The sequence below is a fragment of the Aplidium turbinatum genome, chromosome 8, assembly GCF_918807975.1.
Source record: "Aplidium turbinatum chromosome 8, kaAplTurb1.1, whole genome shotgun sequence".
NCBI lineage: Eukaryota > Metazoa > Chordata > Ascidiacea > Aplousobranchia > Polyclinidae > Aplidium > Aplidium turbinatum.
The window spans coordinates 18296098-18323202 of NC_137479.1; the positions used below are offsets into that span (position 1 = coordinate 18296098).

At 37.1% G+C, this 27105-nt stretch overlaps 2 protein-coding genes across 2 annotated transcripts; one reads left to right on the forward strand and one right to left on the reverse strand.

Moving 5' to 3' along the window:
- Nucleotides 1-3564: 3564 nt before the first annotated feature.
- On the forward strand, nt 3565-14735 carry LOC145775302 (sodium-dependent neutral amino acid transporter B(0)AT1-like). The gene is made up of 11 exons (XM_082586568.1): nt 3565-3772; nt 4587-4721; nt 5582-5679; nt 6518-6748; nt 7193-7303; nt 7858-8099; nt 8565-8721; nt 9256-9457; nt 10092-10251; nt 11066-11249; nt 13848-14735. The coding sequence occupies exons 1-11, from the start codon at nt 3643-3645 to the stop codon at nt 14130-14132; spliced, it is 1935 nt and encodes a 644-aa protein (XP_082442694.1). The 5' UTR covers nt 3565-3642; the 3' UTR covers nt 14133-14735.
- A 9692-nt stretch (nt 14736-24427) lies between these two features.
- Nucleotides 24428-26784, reverse strand: LOC145775263 (26S proteasome regulatory subunit 8-like). Its single transcript, XM_082586520.1, has one exon. The coding sequence runs from the start codon at nt 26695-26697 to the stop codon at nt 25189-25191; it is 1509 nt and encodes a 502-aa protein (XP_082442646.1). The 5' UTR covers nt 26698-26784; the 3' UTR covers nt 24428-25188.
- Nucleotides 26785-27105: the final 321 nt, after the last annotated feature.

The following is a 27105-nucleotide window of genomic DNA, read 5'->3' on the forward strand; positions in this document are numbered from 1 at the left end:
AAGGATATCCCTATGTTCTTCCTATGAGTGTTTATTTAATTACTTTAAAGCTCCAAGTTATCTGGTGATAGCCTTAGCGTTTGAATTTGGTCAAGTTTTTCTGATAATGGGGCACACAAAGGAAACGTACTAAGCAGAATGGTTTGAACATGAGGGAAATATTTTATGCAAACCGACCGACATTACAAAATAGATCTTGCCGTCTTAATAATATTCCGCAAACACCACAACAGAACTACACAATAAAATAATTCACCTCTTCTAGAACAAAAATGTAGCCTACCGCGGGACTACGCATATTGATTGTGACATAGTACAAAACTATGTATGCCAAAAGCATAAAACGTCGCAAGAAAAATAACACGAGTTTGTTTCATTTTACCATTCACACCAGGAAAACAATTTTGTATTTTGTTGGCAAAATGAAACATGCCGCTGCCAACAAATTGACAATTCTTCTATGGAGTCTTCTGCAGAAAATTTGGTTGATAGCCTACACCACAGATTGACACTTTTTTTTTTTGCGAAAAATTTTTAGGTTGAAAAGATCCACTTACTGCATGGGGTGGTAAACTGAGGACACACAAGAAGGTGGTCTGCTGTTTGGGGTTTATTGGTGCCACAGATAGGCTGCTAGTAAGTGGGCTCGTGTTGTACCCCCACCTTACCATTGTAGATTTAGTATGTCCAACATCGGTTTGGAGTCGATTGAATGTTTTTCACTTTGCCGTTAGCTCCTGGAGGAAAGGATTCTAATGATAGAACCTTCATTTCCACGATCCCTCCCCCCCGTTAGCTCAGTGGTTAAGCGCCAGACCCAAGACGGCGCTAGTTCGGCTCTCAGGGTGGGGTGCGCACTTGAGCAACACATTTCAGAACTGTTTTCCATTCAGTGGCACCTGGTGGATGACATAATTCCCGACAACAGCCATCAGAAACTTCACTCTGCCATCTCGGTAACTGGCCGTGCGTCAAAAACCTCCACAAGTATGCGAAATTATCAGGAATAATCTATCAGAGGTTTTGCTAGTCTGAGGATCTTCTTTCTTTTTTGGGTGAGGGTGCTGAACGTGAGTTAGGAAAATTTCCTTTGATTTCAACCTGGTCTGTAGCCTACAGCATTTTTGTCCATGAGGTTGAAAAGTTAGAAAATGACGTCGTATTCTCAGCCCCAAATGTGCACACGAAAAAATCTCGTTTTCTTTCAAAGGCAATCTATCAAACTTGTGGAAAGAACTCTGTTTGCAAGACAAGCCCTTACTCTTTACTGTATTGTTTTGAAATTTTTGTTTCTGCTAAAAAGAGACCATGGCATTTAAGGTAAATATTGACCACAATACCATGCGCGTAGAATATGTTGAAGTAATTGTGAAGTTGTGAAACTTTATTGTCGTCTCGTCAACTTGGTTTTTATTGTCTACACAACTAAAACTGAATTGGTAAACTTTATGACATATTTTATTGTTCCGTTTCTTAACAAATAGGATGATAAACTATTGAAAACGTTTCATATTTTTTTTTATTTCAGCTGAAATATATCAAAATTAAAATTTTTAATGCTGCTTTTCAACCCAAGCTTGCCTTTGTTCATTGTCGCTTTACAGTTTTACACGCTATGAGGTGGGTTTCATACTGTTCCTAAAGGTCAAGCAAAATTCTTTAAAGCAAAATTCTTTAAAGCAAAATTCTACTGTAAGCCATAGCCAAGGCAAGCGGAACTTAATATTAATGCAGCGGTTATTAATCGTCTTATCAACTCTAAGTAGGCTCTGGTTGATTTGACACAATTGTTAGAACTGTTACCGATATCGCAGATTGCTGTTAACAGTCTAGCTGTCTAGTTAAACTTTATTCTTCATTTTTCACTGGCTGGTTATGTTATAATAGGTTACGTCATATCAATAGGGAAAAACTGTAAGAAATAAGAAAATAATTTTTAAAATATTCAGACTGTTGGCAAACGTTAACGATTTGACAGCATTGTTTTTTAATTAGATTTGTCGTTTTTAATGCCCAGTGGTGTCGTAACTTGTTATTTCACTTAGGGAAAGTTGAAAAATATACATTATTGAAAAAGTGTGTCAGACACTCAGACTGTTGGCAATACTTTAAAAACCTGTAAATCTGCAAAATGTGACAATTTGGGCCGTCTTTCTAGATGCTATGCATCCCCTCAAAAAAGACAAAACTACTACGTAGCCTAATTAAAAACCCATTTTGTAGTTATCTTTATCAATTGAAAATAAGCGATCTTACATGTAGGCCTATAAAGTTTTATACATCGTACAACTACATCCAACAGGCTTATGTTATTTAAACCGACAATAGATAGGGCCAGCAACGTAGCTAACGGAGGGAAAGTCACGCCAATCTTTTTTTAGACATTGCTGACGTTATGGCAATTACATCAATAATAATAATATTATCCATCCGGTTGTCGTGACGCCACGGACATTTCAAAAGGAAGGATTATGGGCCTGAGTCCTCCCATTTCGCTGCGCATACACTTTTATTCATTTTGTTCATTCTGAAGCTTGGCTCACATTTTTACTTTGAAAGAAGAGACATGGAAGAATTTTTTTGTCGTTTATTTCCCCTTTTTTGGCTTGCATTTTTTGCAATCAAGTCATAAAAAAACAACTGCGCTTAAGAAAAGATAGACTACTGAAGGCGTATTTGCTCGAGCACAAAGGTAGAAAAAATGTACTGTATTTTTAGAACGTGTTGTGTGCAAATTCCCGACACTGCGTCAACTTTATGATTCGAGTTATCTAAAAAAAAGAGCACGGAATACGCTGATTCACAACAAGAAATTTATGGACAAATATTATTATAGTTTCAACTTTCTGAGCTAATAAAAATAACTATACGGTAAACTCATGATAAAAGGAATGCATTCACAAAAAGTTCACTCACTCAGTGAACGCATAGCTCTGCAGTGGGCACATGCTAGTTGGAAGGATTAAGGAACATCTTGAACTTTTGTCTTTCATACAAGTAAAAAGTGTTTGAACAAAATCAGTGTTCGAACATTAATTGTGTAAAAAAAAAAGTTTTTTGCTTTTGTTATGGAAAGAAATTGCAACTCAGACATGAATCGCAAAGCATCTTGAACAAAACAATTGAGTAAACATGATAGAAAGGCAAATATTAAAGAACAGTAGTTAGGCTACATGCGCATCAGAGACGTTGAATCAATGCAAAGGAAGAATCAATAATGCAAGGATCAATGTAAATAGTTAAAGACAACAGATTTGCTGTCTGGAGCACGATTGAAATTATAAGATGAAAAATCTACTGTAACCCTGTTTTCAAAAGTGTGCACTTTGACTTCTTTCAAATAATTATAAAAAGTAAATACTAACGTTTGCTTTCTGTCGTCATCGTCGTGTGAGCCTCTGGGGCCGAAGGTCTATCCTTTTACCACCCCAGATTCACGATGTTCCCGGACTACACTGGAAGTCTACTAGAGAGCAGCCAGTCTTTGCTTTCATCATCTATGACACGCAGACCTTCTGCTTTCTGTCATTGAACTTAACTTGAAAATATTTTCCAAGAAAACTACTTAAGAAAAACTTTTTATTAATTAAAGACTTGGTTGTGAAAAAGTTTCTTTGAAATAAACAACGTAGAAAAAACAAAATGGCGGAAGAAAGAGAGGCAAGACCTCAATGGGACAACAAGGGACAGTTTCTACTAACGTGCATTGGATTCGCTGTTGGCCTGGGAAATGTTTGGAGATTTCCCTATCAGCTACAAAGCAACGGTGGAGGTATGACTTTGCACATTTTTAATCTGTTTGTTTTTGGCAATTAATTGTAGATAACTTGTAGGCTTAGCTGACGATTTTCTGTTGATAACAACTTTTTAAAAGTCTTTATTAATTCCAATTGATTTGCCAAAACAAAATGGTAAAAGCAGTTTTTCTTTTGTTTTTTCACCAAAAACATTGAACTCTTTTGTCGACGTGGGGTTCGAAATTGTTTTGAACAGAGTTAGATATTAAAACAGAATTCTGCATTAGAAAACTTTATAAAAACGAAACAAAGCAAAGTTTTCCTGGATCAACATATAGTTAGTTCAAAGCAAAATAGTTTTGCTTTGAACAACCCTTTTCGAGTTATAAGGAACAATTCCTACTTTACAGACCGTGGATTGGTAAAAACAAGTCCGTGATTCATCTACTCAGGAAAATTTTACTTCCCAAATGCGATACCTTAAAACTATTTGGTATGACATGAATCTACAAACAAATATCACGACAATGCAAACAAACGTGATGTATGGCTACAGTTCCATTTATGCCAAACTTGTGTTCAAATCAATTCTCAATACCTGCAAACTTTAGTAAAAAACAATTTTAATAGCCGAGCAGTTGAGAACTAAGAATCATCAGAATGACATTGTTAGTCACTTCATTGTTCGCCCTGTTGCCACTAACCCATTTCATATTTTCCTAAAATGTTTTAATGTGCATGTTTATTACGCAGCTTGCTACTGCACGCTACAAAGTACAAACGTAAGTTTATGTAGATATAGCATTATAGGCTTCTACCAAAATTCTAAATTATTATTTTTTTTATTAGGAGCATTTCTCATTCCCTATCTCATCATGCTGGTGTTTGAAGGAGTTCCGTTACTGTACGTAGAGTTGGCAGTTGGTCAGTGGCTGCGCAAAGGAAGTATGGGAGCTTGGAACGAAATAAGTCCCTACATGAAAGGTATTGTTCTGAATAATGCTTGTAAAATAAACATCGTTCCATTGAAAAAGCCTCATCGAGTGTATGCCTACAGGACAAAGAGCATAAATCCCATAGCCTACTCAGGAGCATAGTCAGAGACCAACTGCTTCCTCTCACGAAATATTTTAAATAAAAATTTTTCTCTGTGTTTCAGCATCATTTAATAAAGTTTTGCTATTGATTTAGGCTGAAAGTACTCTCAAAATACACAATTTTAAGATATTCTTTACAAATTGTTTTTGGGTAGGCCTCCCACACACCTCCTTCCGTGAGGGGCTCATATACATGTCCAAAAATACATCCTTGTCTCCCTCCGAAATTTTGTGCTGACTACGCCTACTCAAATACCCAATGGTGCAAACAATTTGTCACTGGATGCCTGAGACTACAATGCATTCGTTGTAGTATTTTGCAAATGTAATCATATCTTTGTCACAATCCTTGCACCTTAAGAATACATTTGGCTATCTATTTCTAATGTAGCCTTTGACAAAGCCTTGCATTTTAAGATTTATTACTGTTATGCTTTCATCCAGTGGCGTGTCAGTCAAAACAGTCAAAAACATTAAACATAGCAAAATAAGTGGACCTCCAAACAGCTGTGCCCCTCCCCGGTCGGGAGGCACAGTAGGGTAGTTAACACGGCCCTGTGCAAAAGCCTACCTTCTTGTCGGGTTTTACAATGGTTTTGAGGGTAGTCCATAAACAGCACATAGGCCTAATGTTATTAGCTTTCTATTTGTTACAAATGAATAGAGGGCAAACGCATTATTATGGGAACCAACAATCACAGGCTTCTCATTACATCTACCAACTTTTAATATCACAGTTTTTTGCAGGTTTGGGACTATGTAGCCTCTTCGTTTCCTTTTTAGTCGGAATGTACTACAACACCATAATTGCATGGTGTCTTTGGTATTTGTGTAATTCTTTTCAGGTAATATTATTGCTTGTAAATTTGATGACTCAGACAAATAGGCAAACTAAAATGAAGATGATTTTTTCATGTTAATTCTTTCTTTTTTAAAACGAAGAATAAATCATTGTAGCTATATAGCCTATTGTTTTGATATCGAGCCCTACGTATGGCCTGACTTAACAGATATTCTGTACAGTAGATGTTGCTGTCTGATTAATTGAAAGTGAGAATTAAGATATTTTGAAGGAAAAGAATTAGGACATTTGGACGGAAAGCCTGTTTGGAAACGTAATCCTGGCTGTTTTGTAAACTTGTGAAAACATTGAACCACTGACGCAGTTTCAATAGCCAAGGTTGACAGATTCCGCTTCTCGTTGAAGTGGTGTTACCTATGTTGAATTACGCTGATGGATAGTTGCGTGTTCTTTAGGCGCACATCACAAGAGTCAAAAAGCCGCTGCTTGTTCCTGTCGCTTCTTTTTCCCAAAAGCCGTGCACTTGTCCAACTGAACTATCGGGGTCGACAATCAGTTGCCAACTGCCTGACTGAGTTTTTCTAAAACTGCAATTTTCAGAAAACTTCACTCAAACAGACAAATGTTCCAACACTGGCTATACCGGTATTTCTAAGAATTCATGCTCCTCAGACCTTCATAATGTTTTTTCCCAAAAAGCATTATTGTAATTCAGGGTGTTTTTTTATTTTATTAGTGGTTTACCGTCCAGTACTTTAAATAATGAGCGTAACCAAAAAGTTAACCTATTGGACGTTGATTTAGCATCGTCAGAGCGCTTGTTTATTTTTTAAAACTTGGGTAAGCGTCACTTTAACAACGTTATTTTTGTTTGATTTTAGTCACCACTTCCTTGGAGTAGTTGCCCTGTGAACACCACAACAAACACGACCTACGTATCAGAGTGCGCACAAAGCTCTGAGACAGAGTATTATTGGTATCGGGAAACTCTAAACATCACTCCCAGCATTGAAGTTTCCGGTGGAATTCAAGTGCACCTTCTAGCAACGCTCATACTTGCATGGCTAATTGTTGCAATATGCGTCATCAAAGGAATAGCATCAGCGGGAAAGGTAGCCTATAGATATTTAGTCGTCACGCCAGTGCATTTTCACAGTCTCATGTGATGTTCAAAATCGACAATTCCTTATGATTTTCTTCTCATTTAACTAATGAAAGCCTTAAAATTATCGCAATAGCTATGCTATTGAAAAGGAGACCTAAACCTAATTACTTTCACCATTATGTAGTCTAACCTAGCCCATGTTAGGGGCATTGTAGTAGCCTATAGGCCTACGCAACAGTGACAAGATAGGCTACGCTACGAACAAAGTTAGACAACTTTACAACCTATGAGCTGATTGTCGGCTGCATAGCTAAATGATGGAAGCTTTGGTTCTGGCTTCCTTGCCTTCCCGTCCACATAGTCTAAATCTACAACTAGGCCTACGGGCGTAAGCCTGGATAGGACAAAAAAGTTTGGCTGTATAAATAAACATATACCGTAATTTATACAGGTTGTTTACTTCACTGCTACGTTTCCATACGTAGTTTTAGTTTGCTTCTTGGTTCGCGGATTGACTCTTCCAGGTGCTGGAACTGGACTTCGATATTTGTTTAACCCAAAGGTAGGCCACCCTAAACATAAATAGGCTAGGCTAAAATTGGATGGAAGCTGTAATCACAGTAGGCTACAATGCTCATGATAGTTATAATACATTTTTTTAAATTAATTACCGGTACCGAATTGAAGTAGCTTATAATATTTGTAGCCTACGTAAGTATGGAGATGGAAGCGCAGGTGAGGCGCTGGCTTTCCTATAATGCGAAGTTGTTCGCCTAAATTATGCTGGTTCTAAACACCGCTTACTTTTGCCTAGGGTTTAATAAATTAAAGGAGTAGGGCACTAGGCTATACTACATGGTGAAGAAAAATGCGACTGAGAAAAAAGAGTTTGTCACCGTACTCTTCTATCAGTGCCGAAGGCCGAAGGCTTAATGAGAATCTTATCTTCTCATTCCTCGAGGCCCAGTAGGCTAACCGACAATTGAATCTTTGTGCCTTTACAAAAGTAGTCTATAGTAAGCTACCGGTACTAAGGTACGGTACAGTGAAAGTATATGGTAGGCTTATAGTAATATTTTAAAACAACTCATCAATAAGTTTGTGAATTACTTGCAGATTGAATTGCTCGCTGATCCTCAAATATGGTTGACGGCTTCAACGCAAATTTTCTTTTCACTAAGTTTGGCTTTTGGTGGAATGATAGCTTTTTCGAGCTACAATCCCAAAGATAGCGACGTAGAAGTTGACACTCTCATTGTTTGCGCTACTAACAGTGCAACGAGTGTATTAGCGAGCGTTGTGATATTTTCTGTCCTTGGATTCAAAGCCACTCTTGACTATGAAACTTGTGTTAACTCGTAAGTCGTTTTAATCTTTGCTGCATTAGGCCTACTTATGCTTGTCACTAATATATAGGCCTATTTCAAAGGTAACTTCATTTTTTGCTTGCTATTGTGAGCTGTAGGCTAGTCTAATGAAGATGGCTGAAGCTAGAATTAGCAGTAGGCTTGTATGAACAGTAGGCTACTGTAACGCCGTCTGGGCTTTGCTGACAAAGATATATTTTAGTCTAAGCCACGAAAGTTCAGCTCTCGCTACATTTTGGGCTTTTTATTTTTTTATTTAGCTACGTGGAAACCTCCTCTGTTAATTTTTGGTGACCGAGTTTAAATCAATGATTCTAAGCCTTTACAAAGCATTTAAATTTTCAAAATTAAGCATTAACAGAAGGTTTTCCAACTCGAGGATAAAGGGAATGCAATAAAACATTATAGGCAGGTTTAAAAATAATCTTTTCTAAAAAAAGAAATGTTTATGCACAGAAATATCGACACGCTTTTGGATGCTTTAGATTGGCCAGAGCGTACCATTACAACTGTGACATACGAAAATTTCCTGGAAGAGAATTACACCGATCTTTATTTAGCACAAAGAGTACCTAGCATTCAAAACTGCAGTGTTCAAGCAAATTTGGATGATGTAAGATATTTTTAGTATTTTGTTCTGCCTTGCATCCCAAGCATACATAGGTTAGTCATAACCTATGGTATGAAACTGTGCCAGGAATGCAAACTTATGCAATATTGGTTATTTCTTTATGACCAATAGCCTATGCTTTATTGTTTTATCATATTGTTTTTCTATTTTTACTCTACGCTTTAGGCCTTTTTGGCATCAACGTCCTATGAAAAAAACAAAAAAAAAACATTGAAACACATGACCTGTCAAAGTGAGAAAATGTTGATTTTCTGTTTTTAATTTTTAAAATGATAGCCGACAAAAATTACAACGAGCCCCAAAGATCTCAGGTATCATTTCATGCAAGTGGCTTCATGACTTGTGGTTAAAACAATTTTAAGCGAAATTTTTTTAAGAGATAAATCAGTTTTCAACTTTTCAGTTTCAACAATAAAGCAACATTCTACTCTAGTTTCTTAATAATAATATAACCTAGCTATTAAATTGAAACTGATTCATAAAATACACTTTTCATCACACTTTTCCACTAAACAGGGTGCTTCAGGAACTGGACTGGCTTTCATAGTATTTGCTGATGCCATATTGGCTATGCCTGGGTCTCCATTTTGGGCTTTTCTTTTTTTCTTGATGTTATTAACTCTTGGACTTGATTCCATGTTCGGAAACATAGAAGGAGTATTAACACCACTGATTGACGTTGGAGTGACTAAAAAAATAAGAAGTGAATTTGTTGTTGGTGAGAAAATATGACTGGATGTGTGAGATAGATTTTTATTTTTTGCCGTTTAATTGGTGATTGTAGATATTTTTATTCTCTTACCGTGAAAAAATTATTAAAAGCTTCATCCCTCCAGTCTTCGGATAGACTCAGGACTTTGAAGCACTACTGCAAGCGCAATCGTCAAGATTGAAAGTGAAAAGTTTTGAAATACTTTTGCCACTAAAGCATTCCATCCATTGATTGTTCCTCAATAAGAATGTTATTTGAAGTGCGTTGCTCAACTACTGTACATAAGCCGAGTGTTGAGCCCTTGCAGCTTGCTGGTTTTCTCTCACACAGCAAAAGGATTCAACGTCTGCGGACGTTGAATCAATGCAAAATGATGGATTTAGCTGTCTGGGCTGTTACCGTACTTCACTTGTAAAGTCATGTGTACCGTATATTCAAAGAGCTATAACGGCTATTGCAATGAAACTTCATTAATCTTTTTGGCTGTTTTTCTATAGGCCTATATTATAAATTAGGTTATCCATAGGCCATAAGTGATTATAGTCTGATCCAATGCCTGTCGTTGTAAACAATTAATTATAAACAATACATACGATATTCAAAACAACGACGACATTAACCGTTTCTCTTTCACATGCAGTTGCCATCATCTTGGTGTCGTTTCTTGTTTCATTGACGTTTGTTCAAGGATCCGGCAATTACTGGTTGGACGTCTTTGACCAATTTGCCGGTTCAATTCCTCTTTTAATAATCGCATTTTTTGAGCTTATTGCTGTCGCTTGGATATACAGATACTCTAGGTAACTGTTTGAACAAAGAACTTCGGTAACTGTGACGAACTCCAGAATTTCACATTTTAATCTTAGCATGCCCTAGTGGCCTATTAAACTAATTCGCAGAACACAGTTTTTTTGAAACGTTTAACGCTAGTTCAATGTTGTTAAGTATTCTTTTAAATAATTTGTTAGTAGAATTGGTTAACGTCAACAGTTAATTAGATCTATCAGTGATTATAGTCAATATTGGTTTCTTGTTGTAAAAGATCCGTAAGATCCCTATAGGCTTTGCTCATACTTGGGTAGAATAGGCTAAGATGATACCCAAAAAAGAGTAGTGTGAGATGGGCTATAGATAAAAAATATTCAGCAACTTTCATTCCAATACGATTTAGACCTAGTCAATGAAACATTTACCTGCAGTAAAAATGACTAGATATAATACAGTAGAATTCGTCATCGTTTAAGTCGTTTGTTCGTCTTCTTTGTTACATTTTGTCGGTCCCGCAAAATTCGTTTTAGTTCTCACCCGGTTGTACAGTATAAATCGTAAGTTTGTCACTTTTTTCTAATCTGTCTAAGGTGACGAATTATGGGAATTCTACTGTTTTAGCCTTGAAAAAATATAAGTTCTTATTGTGAATCAATAATATCAGAGTTTCAAGTCTCAGCTTTTAAAAAACATTTTTATGGAAACACAAACAAACCTTTTCGTTTCTTTTGAAATTAGAAGCCCTAAATTTATGCTTTAAATAGATATAGCCTACAGCCCACCTCTTAGACAAACTTATAGCCTAAGATTAGACTCATCATCAATAAACAATATATATTGGCGCAGGTTTGAAACAGCATTAAACAAGATTTTGAAAGAGAGAAGAAGTCTTTTTCGGACAATTTTGCATTGGTTTTGGCGGATAACTGTTCCTGTGATTAGTCCGCTTCTCCTTCTGGCTGTATTCATCTATTACATTTACGACAGCATTTCAAAACCTCTGTTATACGATGCTTGGCAAGAAGATATGGTAGGTGGCCTATAAAATATTGGGAGCTTACAATGATTGTACGGATTTCTAGCAGCAGAGGATACAAAATTACCGGACGAGAGTCGGGTTGAACTAGGGACAGTAGATTACCGGGACGCGCAACTCCGTTGTTCCGCCAACATTAGAAGGGTAAATTGCCAATTTGACATTTTTTTCACGCTTTGCTGCTGGCTTGCTTTCAACTAAAAACTTTAAATTACTTCAAAACCAACTTCACTCTTTTTATATAACTCATAAAAAATACATTATTTTGTAAATAAATAAAAAAATTACCCTTCTAATGTTGCGGATGAACGAAAAGCGGATGTAGTTACGCATCCCGGTAATCTACTGTCCCTAGGTTGAACATAAAATTATTGCCAAATATGTTTTCAGTCCAAGTCCTGTTTTCAATTGACAAAAATAGCAAACTGAATAATTGCAGTTTTCATAACAACTTTTATGTGCAAACATAGATAAAATCATGTTTAAAAAGTTACCCTTCGTTTAAACTGCATCCATGATCTCAAACTTATTAACATATAGGCTAGACCAGGGCTTCCCAAACTGGGGGTCGCGACCCCGCGAGGGGTCGCGTAACGAACTTCAGGGGTCGCACAGAGTATACCAATTTTACATAAAGTAGTGCATATTATCCTGTGGTACTTTTCAGATCTTTATTTTATAACGCATTCTTAAAACTGATGTAACTGTTCAAAACATTATTCTTAACTGAGTTGTAGATTCTGCGTAAATAGGCCAAAAGTAGGCTAGCTTGAGGACTGCATGCTATAAGTAGCTAAATATTGAAAAGGTAAAACTAATCGAATCAATCGAAAGCTGGTTAAAAAAATCGAACGGTAACGATAATTTCGTCAATTTTTGCACGAAAGTGGAGCTATTTTGGAAGGACTGTAGTGCGATTTGCGAGTGACAGGCCTACACAATCCTATTGCATTTACACACTATAAGCTATGATTCATTGCGAGACCTTAATAGCTAAAAAGAATATATCCTCATCGGAATTCTATTATGCAAGATGCTGTGAAAATATTAACTTTATTAAGAGTCGCGCACTCAATACCCGTATTTTTGCAAGTTTTTATGGTTAAGTGTAATGAATGAGAGTTCAATTTAAATCCCTTTTACTGCATTGTGAAGATGGCTCTCAAAAACAAAACTTTAAAAATGCTATAACGTTGAAAAATGAAGTCGTGGTTTTTCCAACGGGAAAAAATCCAACTTGGTCCATCATTTCTGCAATGACATCTGACTTTCAAAATTATGCTATTTGTGGATTTGCTTGAAAAATGGAAAAATCTTAATTTATCCATCTAAGGAAAAAACACCAATGTTTTTACATTGAAATCAAGAAATCAAAAACTTGAAGCGTTCGTTAAAAATTTAAACATCTAGAAAGAAGAAGTTCAAAATGATTTATTTGAAATTTTTTCATCTGCTGTAGAGTTTTTGACTAACAGTGATGTGGAACCAAATGTTTAAGCCTGTGGTTATCGACCACTTGTCAAATCTGTTGAAACAGTTATAAAAGTATTTTCTTCCAGAATTAAACAATGTCAAATTAGATTGGATCCAAAACCTATTTGCAATACAAAAACAAAATACCAAGCACGGAGCACCTCTCTTCCAAAGCTAAGGAATAACATATTGATCTATTTTCTGACTACGTTGCGGTTTTGAATTTTCTGGAAAAAGTTTCACACTTTTTGGCTGGTTAAAGCGGAATATCAATTATAGGCCTAATTATCTCACTCAGCAGTGACTGCGCTCCTGCCGTTTGTGTCCACGCGTCTGTGCGAGTCAACGTTATCAAAGTTGACGACAATCGCAATAAAATACCGTTCCAGACAAGGCAAGATCACATCACACTGAATAAATGTGTTTTCGGTTGTGTTTTGTTTCCAAATGTGTTAAGCCTACGTGTAAAGTAGCAGGTTTCGAGTATCGGTAGCTTGATGCTACTCTAGTTTCGTTCGAATTAAGCCTTTTAATAAATATCACAAATGTATATTTTGCACTGTTTATCATGTCAACTGTAAAGGGTCGCGGAAAATTTTAGGAGATTAAAAGGGGTCGCGAGCAAAAAAGTTTGGGAAGCCCTGGGCTAGACTACAGTATTTGATACTTTAAAAAAAACTAAATTGTTAAAAAAGCTAATTCTGTCGTCAACAGAAATGGTCTTGGAAAAAAAAACTTTAACTCAAACTCCACAGAAATATATCTTTGATGATTATGGTTAAGCACAAGGTGTGCGTCGTAAACAAAAAATCATTATCAGGTCACAAAATGACAAAAATCTACAAAATTGAGGTAGTGTAGGCTACAGTAGGCTGTTTAGATTTTTTCCAGATCTCTAACTAAAATTTTGCTTCTTCGGACCTCAATTTTTTGCATTGCACAGTCTCTCTTACAATGTTTTCTCTGTCGGAACTTTGATGCCAACCCAATTTTATTCTAAGTCCACGACTGTTCCATATAGAATATAGGCTATAGCCTATGCATGCAATATGCATATCTAAAGCAAATAAATAGAATAAATTTTAATAATAATTTTATACGTGTGCATTACATCTACAGGGTGAAAGCATTAAGCTGTCTTATCCCGGATTTGTCCTTGCTATCAGCATCATCATTACTCTTGTGTGCACAATTTGGATTCCATTTGGTGCTATTCATCAAGTGATAATGAAATTACTTGGCAAAGTTCCACCACGCAAGGCTTCACTACAAGGTGTCCCTAATGGCGTATTTCAGGACAACGAAAATGAGCTTTCAAAAGTGACGGTTTCATCAATTGCAGCCTTTGATCAAACAACAAATCATGATGGTTCTAAACCTAACAAGAGTTGGGTCTTCAGCTGAAGAAGTCACAACTGAAGGAAATGATGGAAACTGGGAAAGTATTGACCTTGGTTTTCAAAAAAATATCAACAATTCAGAAATCAAGAGTTAACCACACAATCCAAATAGCCTACAACGTAGGCTATACTTAGCATGTAACTATAACCTAAACACTTTGCTCCTCAAAGGGAGGCCGGATTTGGCCCCCCCCTCATATTTCCTTTAATTATTTGAAGCACAGTAACGCCATGCACTTGGTTTTTCTTGACTTTTCCTAAAATTGCCAGGCGGATCTGATGATATTAAATTTGATGCTAAAAGTTGTGTAGTTTTCTTGTAAATTCAAGATTTTGGTGAATTTTTGCTATTTCTAGCTAACTTCCAGCAAAGCGTGAAATGGATTACATTGCGATGACAAGCCATAAGCTCATAATTGCTTCGTGCATCGATATGCGCGAGCAGAGAGAAGCATTCTCTTGCTTTCTTTTGTTTGGTTTGACCTCAATAATACAAAGCGCGTTATTTCTTATGCTACAAAGAAAAGCCAGTGATCGCAAAGCTGTTAATTAGAAACAATAATAGCAAACGTTTTTTGCGTTATCAGCTCTACAAAGAAGAATAGCAATCCACGATCAAAATAGTAGACTATGGAGGCCACAAACTATTCAAAACAGTTGTTTCAAGCAGATAATATTCATTGACGAATAAAAAACGTTACAATAAGAAATCTTCTCTTGGATAAAGACACGAAAACTTGGTTTCGAAATAAACGTTCTATGGAAATGCTCTCATTGACAAAACTTGCAATTGAGGAAATGTATCACTGCAAATGCTTTTGGGAGAAGCCGGAGAAATAGCGTTTTTGCAAACAGTAATTGTGAGATACTCAAAATTATGAGATAGGCTTCATTTACACGTAGCAGCTAACTCGATGGCGTCCCTTCACTGATTTATGTCGCCTACTTGTTGTTATGTCCTGTATTTTTGTTTCACAGTGCACTGTGTTTTGTTCCAAAGAGCGCAAAATAAAGATGATAATGCTTCATCTACATTACAAAATATTTTGTAATGTAGGCCTACAAACAAAATGTACAATGTACACAATGTACATTACAAAATATTTTGTACTGTAGACGAGGCATAAAGTTAGGCGTCACATAAGACAAACAACAAATCAGCTTTCTTCATCATTGATTCAACATCTGAATACGTTGCGCCAATGTATAAGAGGCCGGCTATTGTGAAGACCCGCCATTTAGGCTATAAACGATCCGATTATACCAAAAGTGGGACAAACTAGTGGATCAAAGAATGAATAAACAATGCTGAGAAAACTAAATCTAAGTGACGAACAATACCGATGTCTTCATTTATCTTGGAAAAATGCTGCCCAAACTTATCAACAAAAAATACCGTAAATAACGGCAAGGATCCCGAAAGCAGAATTTGCTCAACTTTGGCATGAATTTAGTCAGACATCTACAGTAATAATTCCACACATACAATAACGGGCTCTCAACTGCTGTAAGATAACACGATGGTTCTGGTTCTGGGCGATTTGTGTAACAGTTTAGGGGAAGACACTACTTGAAATGATGCACCACACAAAAGATTTTCAATGAAGACTGAGTCTAAAAACCGATGTGGATTGTGCTGCACAATGACTTCAAGTTCAGGACAGACAAGGCACAAAAATATCACGATAAAAATAAAGACCTTGTGGGAGATTTTCGAGAATCATAACACGATGCAAATACCAAAAACGCATGGTTTGCATGCTGCTCTAAGCTGGCCGGCAACCACAAAGGTAGACAATACAGGCAGTTTATAATTCGATAACAGCGCAATAAACATTATAAATACGTAAACCGACAATTTTCTTTTACAAACGTTTTACGTCTAATAGTAAATTTTCCCTCAACAATTTTTTGTGAAGCACTTGCAAACCACGGTTTTATAAAATAATTCATCATTATTATTTTTTACTTCTCGGATATTGTAAAACGTCATCAGCAAAATCACAAAAAAAATTTCATTACTTCAATGTAGTAGGCCTAAGAATTTCTTATAGAATTGTAGCCACGTTGTTTCAACAAAGAAGCCATTTTTTAGCAATATAGAGTTATAGAAAATAATTTGCAATCATGCAAATGGTTGGAAAGAATCTAGGAAGTCTTCTCACAATCTGGCACAAAATGATTATGTTTATTGTATCTCTGTAAAATGTTTTACGACAAACTTTGAAGCTTCGTTATAATCATTTTTATCTTTGAAGTCAAAAGTTATTTTTTTTTTTTTGGCCAGAAACATAATCACTGCCTTGCTGATGTTGTCGATATTACGCGTATTTTTAGTGCTTCAAACAATAAGGACCCAGTCAGCAATCCAGTCCTTTTACATTGATTCAACATTTGTAAACGTTAAATTTATGTAGATTTGCTGACTGTGGGTTATTTCACATTTCCTTTGTTTACGCACGTTCCTCAATTCGCTGTTGCATTATTTCGACGCTGGCGGCAATTCGCTGTTGCATTATTTCGAATTGATTGACACAATCTTCAATAAAAAGTGAGCTTCGAACTTAGCTTTGTTGATATAAATGCTGTATTTTTTGTGGATGTAATTTATGAGTCATGTTTATAAACACCCGTAAGCGAAATGACTTATGATGTGGCCTGCATGATATTTGTGATGCGACTTGACACAAATCCACAATTTCAAAAGCACCTAATTTGAACTTAGAAATTTCAGATAATTTCAACAACTTGTTCAACTGTCTTCTCTCTACTAAAAATATTCATACTACAAACTCAATTGTAGACCTAAATACACAAACGAAGATGTAAACAGCTATTCAAGCAGGCTAAGGTGTTACTTATGAGAAATTTGGTTCCATAAAACTAGAAGCTAGCCATGAGTTTGGGAATGCATTAGTTTAGGATAAAAATGTAAGACAACAAACGCAGTTTTGTTTTTTTTTCAAATTCGTGTAACAATGTTACTTTGATTGTAACTATTTTAGAATCAGTGAGTAGCTTACAATAAGATTTGCTCGCAAGTCGTAAATTCTAATCAATGCAATGATTCGGCACACCGCACACACACTTCGTGCGTTCGATCGAGCTCTTTGTTATTCAGAAGTTTGCATGAAATCGGATTAGCACGGTAATTAAATAGCGGCAAGTTAAATCAAAATTGTCGTTTTTGGGTACCTTTGCAAAAATTGAAATATCAAGTTTAACATATAAAATTTTAAAATAATGACTTTTCAAACTTATATACAAATGATTTGCTTTCACACCAGTGCAACTTCTGTTCAAATAGCATCAGCGGATAACACGTAACAGCTGATTGAATTTGATCCAAAAACGGCCCCCCCTTGAGCAGTTAACTTCCAAAAAAACGTTGAAAAGCAAAGGGTTACCTAGCCTAGTCTACGCACAAAAATAGACCATGCTTAACAATGAAGCTGTAGGCTATAGGCCGTAGGCTTGATTCGATTAAAGATGCACATAGAAAAAGTTAATTTGTAGACTATGGGCTACCGGCAGTGGCGTACGCATGGGGGGGGGGGGGGCCATTGGGCCCCCCCCCCCCCCCCCCCCTTAAAATGTTTTAGTAGTTAACGACGTAGATTAAGGCATTTAATATGTTTTGCATTGCTCTGTCAAAGCAATTACTGTAACAATGTTGTTTTATAGACTAAGCCAATACGAAATACATGGCCCAATCTACCTACACCACCCCAGGTATGCCAATGTGGCATTGTGTTCTGTAAGCCTATTATAGTGATTAGTGAGAGAGGATTGGATAAAGTCTAAACTAAAACTATACTGGGATATCATGAAGTAGTCTGAGATATCAATGACCAGTGGCGTAGCCAAGGGGGGGGGGGTTGGGGGGTTACAACCTCACTTTGGCACGCGTGTGGCGTCACGATATTGAGAATGATGCTTTCAGTCTCTTTATGCTTGGGAATGATGCTTTCAGTCTAAAAAAACTTGCCTAATTTTAAACGAAACTGCATTACAAAAGCGAGTTTTGCCAATACCAAACATTTAAACATCTCAGTCAGGAATTAACAAGAAAACATAGTGACTTAGCTTTATTTCCGAAATATGCCCAAGAAAACATGATCTTATCCTTTTGCTATGCCACCTGACACCACCATTTTACGGGAATATTCATACCCACATTTTTGTTGAAAATGCTCTCAGAATGCACCAAATTCAAAGTAATTTTTCAAAATTTTCTGGGAGAGGCCCCCCAGACCCCCCGCCGCTGGGTGTTGTCTTAAGCGAAAACGCCGTCGGGCTTCGCCCGCCGGTCGTCAAAACCCCCCCTTTAAAAATTTCTGGCTACGCTACTCTCAATGGCCCCACCCCTTGACAAAATCCTGCGTACGCCACTGGCTACCGGTACTTAAATAAAATCAACCAGGTGCAGTTAGCCTATTTGTATAACTTATTGATAGCGTAGCCTATTTGCCATTGCAAAGGCGCGGGCTTCTTTGGTGTCATATTCAAATATAATATTGCCCTGTCTTGTTATTTGTCTTTGTTTTATTATTGTTTATTAAAATAAAATTTAATTGTGTTCTAAGTTTTCTGTATGCCTGAAATAGGCTGCATTGCAGGTAGGCTAACACGAACTGTAGCGTAAAAATCAAATAGACTGTTCTTCTTTCACACTTAGACTAGCTGTTTTATTGAAAGAGAAAAAGGTAGAAATCTTTTATTTGTACTTGTACCAGAGCCTACTATTCTCACAACAGAAGACATTTTTTATGGTGTGGGTTTTTTAGCATTGGCCTACTTGTACTAGCTACTGACTACAGGGCTACTGACTACCGTAGCCTAGGGATAGGCTATGTGGAACGTATGGATGGTGGGACAAATGGAACATTTGTTTTCCTGTAAAATAAAAAGATTATTTTTTCCATTAGAAAATACATTCTATGACTATATTTCAAATCAAAACCCGAATGGTGAAGTGGAGCTTTCTTTCTTTTTTGATAGTGAATAGCACGGAATAGGGTGAGCCATGAAATACGGTACGGTAGGCTAAATACGGCGTTGCGTGATGTAAGCTATTGATTATCAAGTTTCTGCAGCAGCTTTTTTTTCTTTTCACATACCGTAGCCGAAAAACATTAAACTTCCCCCGAAACGACTAGTGAACAGCCCTACACTGTGTGTCGACCAGGGGCTCCGAGAGGGAAAGAGACGTCGGGCATCTTACCCTCTTTGCATAACATTGTAGAAAGAAAAAACGAAGAGTTTTTTGTTTTTTCACTTTAGAAGAAGGCCCATTTTTACGATTAAAATAAAAATTTACCAACTTAACATTAAACAAATTTTTGAATAATTGCGTAGTTTCAAGTGTTTTTTAATCATTAGTAGCCTAAATGCTACTCCAGATGTTTCTCATCAAGAATAAATTATTTTCGTGTTAAGAAATGTTAAACTGCTTCAAGACGAAAAATCTGATGCTGTAACCTACGGATTTTTGTAGCCTATCACTGAATGGCTTCTATTATTTGATAGTTTAAACTTGAAAACTGGTACTGCTTTGGCTAAGCATGTAGGCCAACTATTTATGCTTGACAAACTGAACCTTGACTTCAAAACGTTGTGTTGGCCAGATATACAATATATCTGGAAAGGTGCCCGTGTTCAAGCAAGATTAAAAAAAGTCAATCACTGTTCGCAACATTTTTGAGGTTACGGTATAGTGCAGGGCTGCAGGCCCTTAGGGGAATCTTTAGGCTAAACGTGTTACAAGTTGTTTTTTTGCATATTTTTGCAGTTGGTCAACCCAACTTTGATTTTAGTGGATGCCGCAAGTTTTTGGGTCACGTGATCACTCCCAAAACGGAAATTTCCCCAGAAATCACGTTTCAGCTCTTTTTACGGCATTTTTGTGCAATTACATATTTGATTTTTGCATATTTTAACTTATAAAGCACACACAAATACGTGAGACAAAACAAACACAAAATAATTTGGTTGATGACGTCATAATGACGTTGTTATTTGTTTTCTAACCTATTTTGGTCGTTTGCTGTTGGTTTTAGTTGGAGTGATGATGATGATTATGTGCCTGATCTGATACAGACGTTGGCGATTATGGTCTTCCAAACTTCTCTGTCATTTGCCATTCGTATAAAATCGTTCGTTTTAACTGTTGTGTTTGTGGCCCATTGATTCAAGCTGTTTAAATAAGTTAATCTTTGTCGACCTCTGCTTCTTTTTCCCTGTATCATCCCCAATAGAGCTAATTTTTCCAAATCTCCATGTCTGTGAATATGACCTACAAATTGCATCTGACGCCTTCTAACTGTTGTTATTAATCTCCTTTCTGCATTTGCCAATTTCATAACTTCGTCATTACTCTTCTTTTCACTTCAGTACCGGTTACTAAAAGCATTTCACAATTCCCAAAAGTAGTTTCGTCATGATTGCATCTTTTATGACGTCATCATTACATCATTAAGACTAGACGACTTGAAATTCAGGAACCAAAGGTAAGTTTATTCCGAAAAAAGCGATCAAATACTATCATTATAAGTTTTGCAAATGCTTAAAATTTTGCAATTGCAAGCAATAACAATAATACCAGTGCAGTAGGCTATGACGCAATAACGACGTCATCAAAGGTATAACCAGAAGAGCAACTACTAGGGGTGAATTTCCCTTTTAGTCATGCCACTTTAAAATTTTAAATAATATGTAGCCTAATTATGATTTACAAATCAAATGAATACACGACACCAGATTATGCAATGTCTGAGTCTAAACATTGTCAATTCAAGATGAAAAAACTAGCCGTTTTCGATGTTAATAAATTCCAACCATACGTAATTTGATGTTAAAAAAATTCGTACGACAAGCTTGATATATCGCTCTGTGTGTATGTTGCATCAGAGCAATTGACGTTGGAGGCAGCTTTTGAATAGTGCAACCATTGGTAAACATCTTATAACGGCATTCGTCTACATCCGTGATAGTAGGACCATTGCCATAAAGAGCTATGACATACTTTTGTATGTCATTCATAGAACTACTCGGCAGCAGTGGCCGAGTGGCAGAGTGGTTAGCGCGTTGGGCTCGCAGTCGAGAGCCTGCATGTTCGACTCCAGCCACCCGCACTTGCTGTTATTTCTCTGGGCAAGAAACTTTACGATAATTGCCTCTACCCAGTGATCGATTTCGAGTAATGGGTAGTACCAAATTTAAGTCATAAGTAGAGTAGACAACCGGAAACAGACATTGCCGTCGGCTGCAGCGTGGGTCAGGTGTACGTCGGAAGGCGTACACCGAAGCATAGCGCTCAAGTCCGCTTTCCCGCAATGCAGGATAAAGATAATAAAACAAAACAAACAAACAAAACAAAAAAACTAGGAGAGCTTGAGAAATTCGGAAAGTTAAATAAACCACACATTTCGGTAAGATTTAGCATCCAACAATCCCAAGCCTTTTTTTTCCGAAGACGAAACAGCAGCCTGTGATATCATAAAACAAAGGCAAAGAAACGCAAATCATCGGAGATTGAGATAAAGATGAAACAATATTATGGATTGGAATGAAGCGAGTTTTTTCTCCAACTCCTGATTCAACCCATAGTTTACAGATTTCTAATTTGCCAAAACACGAAATTGCAATAATTACCACATCAGTATCTACTGTTTTGACTATGGCATCGGATTTTCTATGTTTCACATGGAGAAACATACGGGTTCATGATCCTCTTCATGATCAGGCCCGGATTTAGGGGGGGAAGAGGGTGCAGGTGCCCCGGGCCTTCTGACTTTTGAATGGCCCCCCTACGTGGAAAAAATGTGATTTTGTGTTATAATTTTTCCTTTCAACCTTTAAAGTTTCTGCAAAATGCTGTGCAATACTGGATTAATGCTACTGTAGTTGTAGAGGTGATTTTTCGCGCCACCTTCAAAGCAGCGGCTGAAATCAAGACACCCCTTTGTGCCTGCCGCACAACAACTACTTAAGAACACAGAAGAACTTGGTTTAAGTGCGGAACACTGCAGTAGCGTAGCCAGGAATTTTGAAAGGGGGGGTTTGACGACCCAGCGGCGGGAGGTCTGGGGGGCCTCTCCCAGAAAATTTTGAAAAATTATATTGAATTTGGTGCATTCTGAGAGCATTTTCAACAAAAATGTGGGTATGAATATTCCTGTAAAATGGTGGTGTCTGGTGGCATAGAAAAAGGATAAGATCATGTTTTCTTCTGCATTTTTCGGAAATAAAGCTAAGTCTCTATGTTTTCTTGTTGCTAATTCCTGGCTGAGATGTTTGAATGTTTGGTATTGGCAAAACTCGCTCTTTTCATGCAGTTTTGTATAAAATTAGGCAATTTTTTTTAGACTGAAAGCATCATTCTCAATATCGTGACATCTCACGCGTGCCAAAGGGGGGGGGGGGGGTTGCAACCCTCAACCCCTCCCCTTGGCTACGCCACTGGAACACTGGACGAACCACATGTGGAACACGGAGTGGCAAAACCACACCTCCACGCTCCGTGACTTCATACCCGACGCCGATCCCCGTACACCGGGGATATCCCTCGCAAGACTTGCGTGGGTCAGGCTTTACCGCCTGCGAACTGACATTGGCCGCTTTCTTTCGGACACGCACAAGTGGGGCCTGGCTCCTTCACCAGAATGCGAGTGTGGTGTCACTGAACAGACCGCAGACCATGTCATCCACCACTGTCTAACCCACCGACCTCCACACGGTGCGCATGGTCTGAGGGTCCTGGAAAACGAGACTGTTGAGTAGCTGATGATTTCCTGCCCTCCAATCTAGCCTGGAAAGATCTGCTCATACGCCGATGATGAGTAGTTTTTTTGGTAGTTACATTCATGATAGGCCTATCATTAATCCACCTGTATAAAATACTGGTTATTGCCTACCTACTATATTTCTCTATAAGAAAAACATCTGAAAAAAAATCACAAAACAAAACTATGACGTCATTCATGATGTAATGCTGACGTCATATTTGAAGAGGGAATTATTTTAGCATTGGTAACTTATTCTAACTAAAAAAGTAACACCAACAACAAACAAGCGACCACAATAAGAAAAAAAAACAGGCAAAAAATTAATGTTATGACGTCACAATGACGTCATTAATAAAAATAATTTTGCGTGATTTTTATCTCGTGTATTTTGTAGTGGCAGTCAGTCCAAATAAAAAAAAATAACGTATCTAATTGCATAGAAATGCCTTGAAGAGCTCAAAATTGATTTGGGGGGAATCCCCGATTTGGGGGTGATCACGTGACCCAAGAAGTTGTGGCACCCACTACAATCGAAGTTAGATTTATTAACTACAAAAAAATGCAAACAACAACGTGTAACTGGTTTAGCCTAAAGATGCTCATTTTTGCCCCTAAGGGCCTGAACTAGTATAAAATACTAGTTATTGCCTACCTACTATACTAACCTATAAGAAAAACATGTGAAAAAATTGGCAAAACAAAATTATGACGTCATTCATGAAGCAATGCTGACGTCATATTTGAAGAGGGAATTATTTTAGCATTGGTAACTTATTGTAACCTAAAAAGTAACACCAACAACAAACAGGCGACTCAATAAGAAAAAAACAACCAAAAAAATTAATGTTATGACGTCACAATGACGTTATTAATAACATAATTTTGCGTGAATTTTATCTCGTGTATTTTGTAGTGGCAGTCAATCCAAATATAAAAAATAACGCATCTAATTGCATAGAAATGCCGTCAAAAGAGCTCAAAATTGATTTGGGGGTGATCGCGTGACCCAAAAAGTTGTGGCACCCACTAAAATTGAAGTTAGATTCATCAACTACAAAAAACAACGTGTAACACGTTTAGCCTAAAGATGCTCATTTTTGCCCCTAAGGACCTGCACTAGTACCCTACCCTACAGAAAACTATATTGTGGCCATGTGGCGCCTGAAGCAGACCAATGATATTTCACTTCGAAGGCTGCAGTTTGTTGGAACAAACCATTTCATACCAAAGACTTTAAAAAATGATGTTCGTAGTTTCCCTGCTTTCAGCTCATTCGATATGGAGAAAAGTAGGCAAGTTCGCTTGTTGTCAGTTAGGAAAGCCAACTAATCATAAAAACTTCAGAAATCAACATAAAAATAGTAGCCTACCGGTAACATAGCAGTTTTCCTTGGAGATTAAATGCCACTCTGAAACGGCTTCTTGAAATGAAGGCGAAGTTGGCTATAGTTTAACCATTTCGAAGTCAGTGTAAAATTTGTTTATTTATTTATTTAGCCATGTTTATTTAGAAAGAATGGACTGTGGCGCAACAGCTTTAATAAGCTGCATTAATAGAAGCACCTTCAAAGGTACGGTAGCCTACTTCTCATTTTAGGATTTCAAGAGTACAGAAAACAACAACTTGATTAATTTTCCACTACACAAAATATGCTGTGAATAGTTTTATTTCCAAAACAGTTCACAAACTTGATACCGGCATGCTTTTAATCCAAGGGATAATGTCTAGCATTCATCACTACATTTCAAAAAAAATGTTGCAAACATTTTAATGTGATTCTTCAATTGGTTATTGTAGGATTTCGATGTATTTTCAATGCAGCAAAAAACGATATTGAATTATAGCTTGTACAATGACCACTGACCATGTAGTTATCTTTTCGCATTCCATATTCAATTAAAATACGGTTTAAAACAAAAGTATTTTGTCTCGTGTCAGCAAGATGTGACTGTATGCTGAAGCTACCACCATAAAAACGAATCGACAGCAGAAAAGAACCATTAATCCAAAACATCTGATAAATACTGTCATTTTGCAATACCATTAACAAGTTTTAAAGAATGTTTAACATACTTAAATCTAAATACTTATTCCCAAGACTGTCTGTCAACTCTCAACCGTTCATTGTCTCACACGATGAGACAACTAACTTTGAAAAAAAAAATTTTCCGACATAAATGCAATAAAAACAAACTGAAATATTGTGTCAAGTAAGTTAAATTGCTTAGCCAAAATAGTTCTAAAAACTTCTTTTCCAATTTCACACATAAAAGTTATTTCCACAACTTCTTGATGGACATATTTCGCTCAGTATCTTTTTGCATTATTTTTGCTACAGCCATTTCAAAATCTTCTTGAGTGACATGCACACGCCGTTCACGCAAAGCATACATTCCGGCCTCAGTGCACACTCCTTTAACTTCAGCACCCGAAGCACCTGGCATCTGTTCAGCAATTTTGCGCAGGTTAATTCCTCTTGTTAGGTTCATTTTTCGAGAGTGGATTTTCAAAATATCTAAGCGAGCTTCTTCATTCGGAGGAGGAAATTCAATTTTTCTATCAATGCGACCAGGTCTGAGTAGAGCAGAATCAAGAATATCGATACGATTGGTAGCCATGACAACCTTGATATTTTGATGCGCTTCGAAGCCGTCTAACTGGTTAAGTAATTCAAGCATAGTACGCTGGACTTCCGAATCCCCACCTCCATGACCTCCTTCAAGCCTGGAGGATCCGATTGAATCGATTTCATCCATGAAAATAATAGATGGAGCATGCTCCCTTGCCATGACGAACAATTCCCTAACCATCCGAGAACCTTCACCAATAAACTTCTGGACTAATTCTGATCCAGACACTCGGATAAAAGTGCAGTCAGTGTGGTGAGCAACTGCTCTGGCCAAAAGAGTCTTGCCTGTTCCCGGTGGCCCATACAGCAGAACACCCTTTGGTTGAGCAATTCCTAAAGCTTCAAACAATTCAGGATGCTTAACAGGCAATTCAATCACTTCTTTAATCTCTTTTATCTGCTTATCCAACCCACCAACCATTTCATAAGTTGAATCAGGAACCTTTTCTACCATCATAAGCGAAACAAGAGGATCTACTTTACTTGGAAGAATTTTGTGCAAGACATAACTGTCACTTCTTAGTGCTACACGAGAGTTTGCTGTGACATCTTCGATTTTTATGGCTTTATCTATATCTACAACAAATTTACCCTCCGGATGAACTTTTACAAGCACTTTCTTTTTATCAATTGGTTTGATAACTTCTCCAACATATGAACCTTGCTCTTGAAGCAATTGCAGTTCTTCACGAAGCATACGCACCTTGCCATTTAGTTCATTTCTTTGAGCTTGAAGCCTTCTAACATTCTGAGCTTTAGTATTAACAACCACTTGCAAATCCTGAATTTTTATCTGGTAATACTGCTCTATACCAGCCTCCATGGGTGGAGAATCCAATTCCATGCTTGAGACATAATTTGTCAGTTTTTGCATAACTTTAGCTTCGCTTTGAACATCTTCAATTTTAGGCCTTTTACTAGCTTGAAGAGACTCCATACTATTTGATCTAGTTTTCACGCTAGAGAGCAAGTGTTTCTTAGTCGATGCAGCTTGAACTGATTCTCGTTTAGGCCGTTTGTTTGGAGTAGAGCTTCCCACGAGTTTGGTGGGACTACCGTTTTGTTCAGCAAAAGTGTCTCTATTTTCGTCGTTACTTGTTGCCTTGCGTGTTCGTTTGCGAGATGTAGTTTTTTTCTTTCCTCTACCAGCCATAAGCCATTGAAAGTAGAAGGATTTTCAGTTTACTACAAGCAAACCATTTCAATAAATTTAATAAACAAAATGTTAACCACCAAATAGTTTTCTAAATTTCAAATAAAAGATGAGGTAAGGATGCACACTACCCAGACAAGAATAAAGGGTCATTCCATTTTATAAACACAGCAATCACACACTACTATCATACTTTTTGTGTTCAACACCTTTATTTTTCTCTAATTAAATGTCGTTTTTTTAGACAGAAAATCTGTTAATAACACTTAAAAAATTCTATACTGGGTGGCAACAACATGTGATCGTACTTTGATCTTGTTACATTGCACACATTAGCTAATAACGTATTTTCTAAAGCTGCATTGCTACTATACCGCTCGGTACATATATTTTGTGCATAATAGGTAT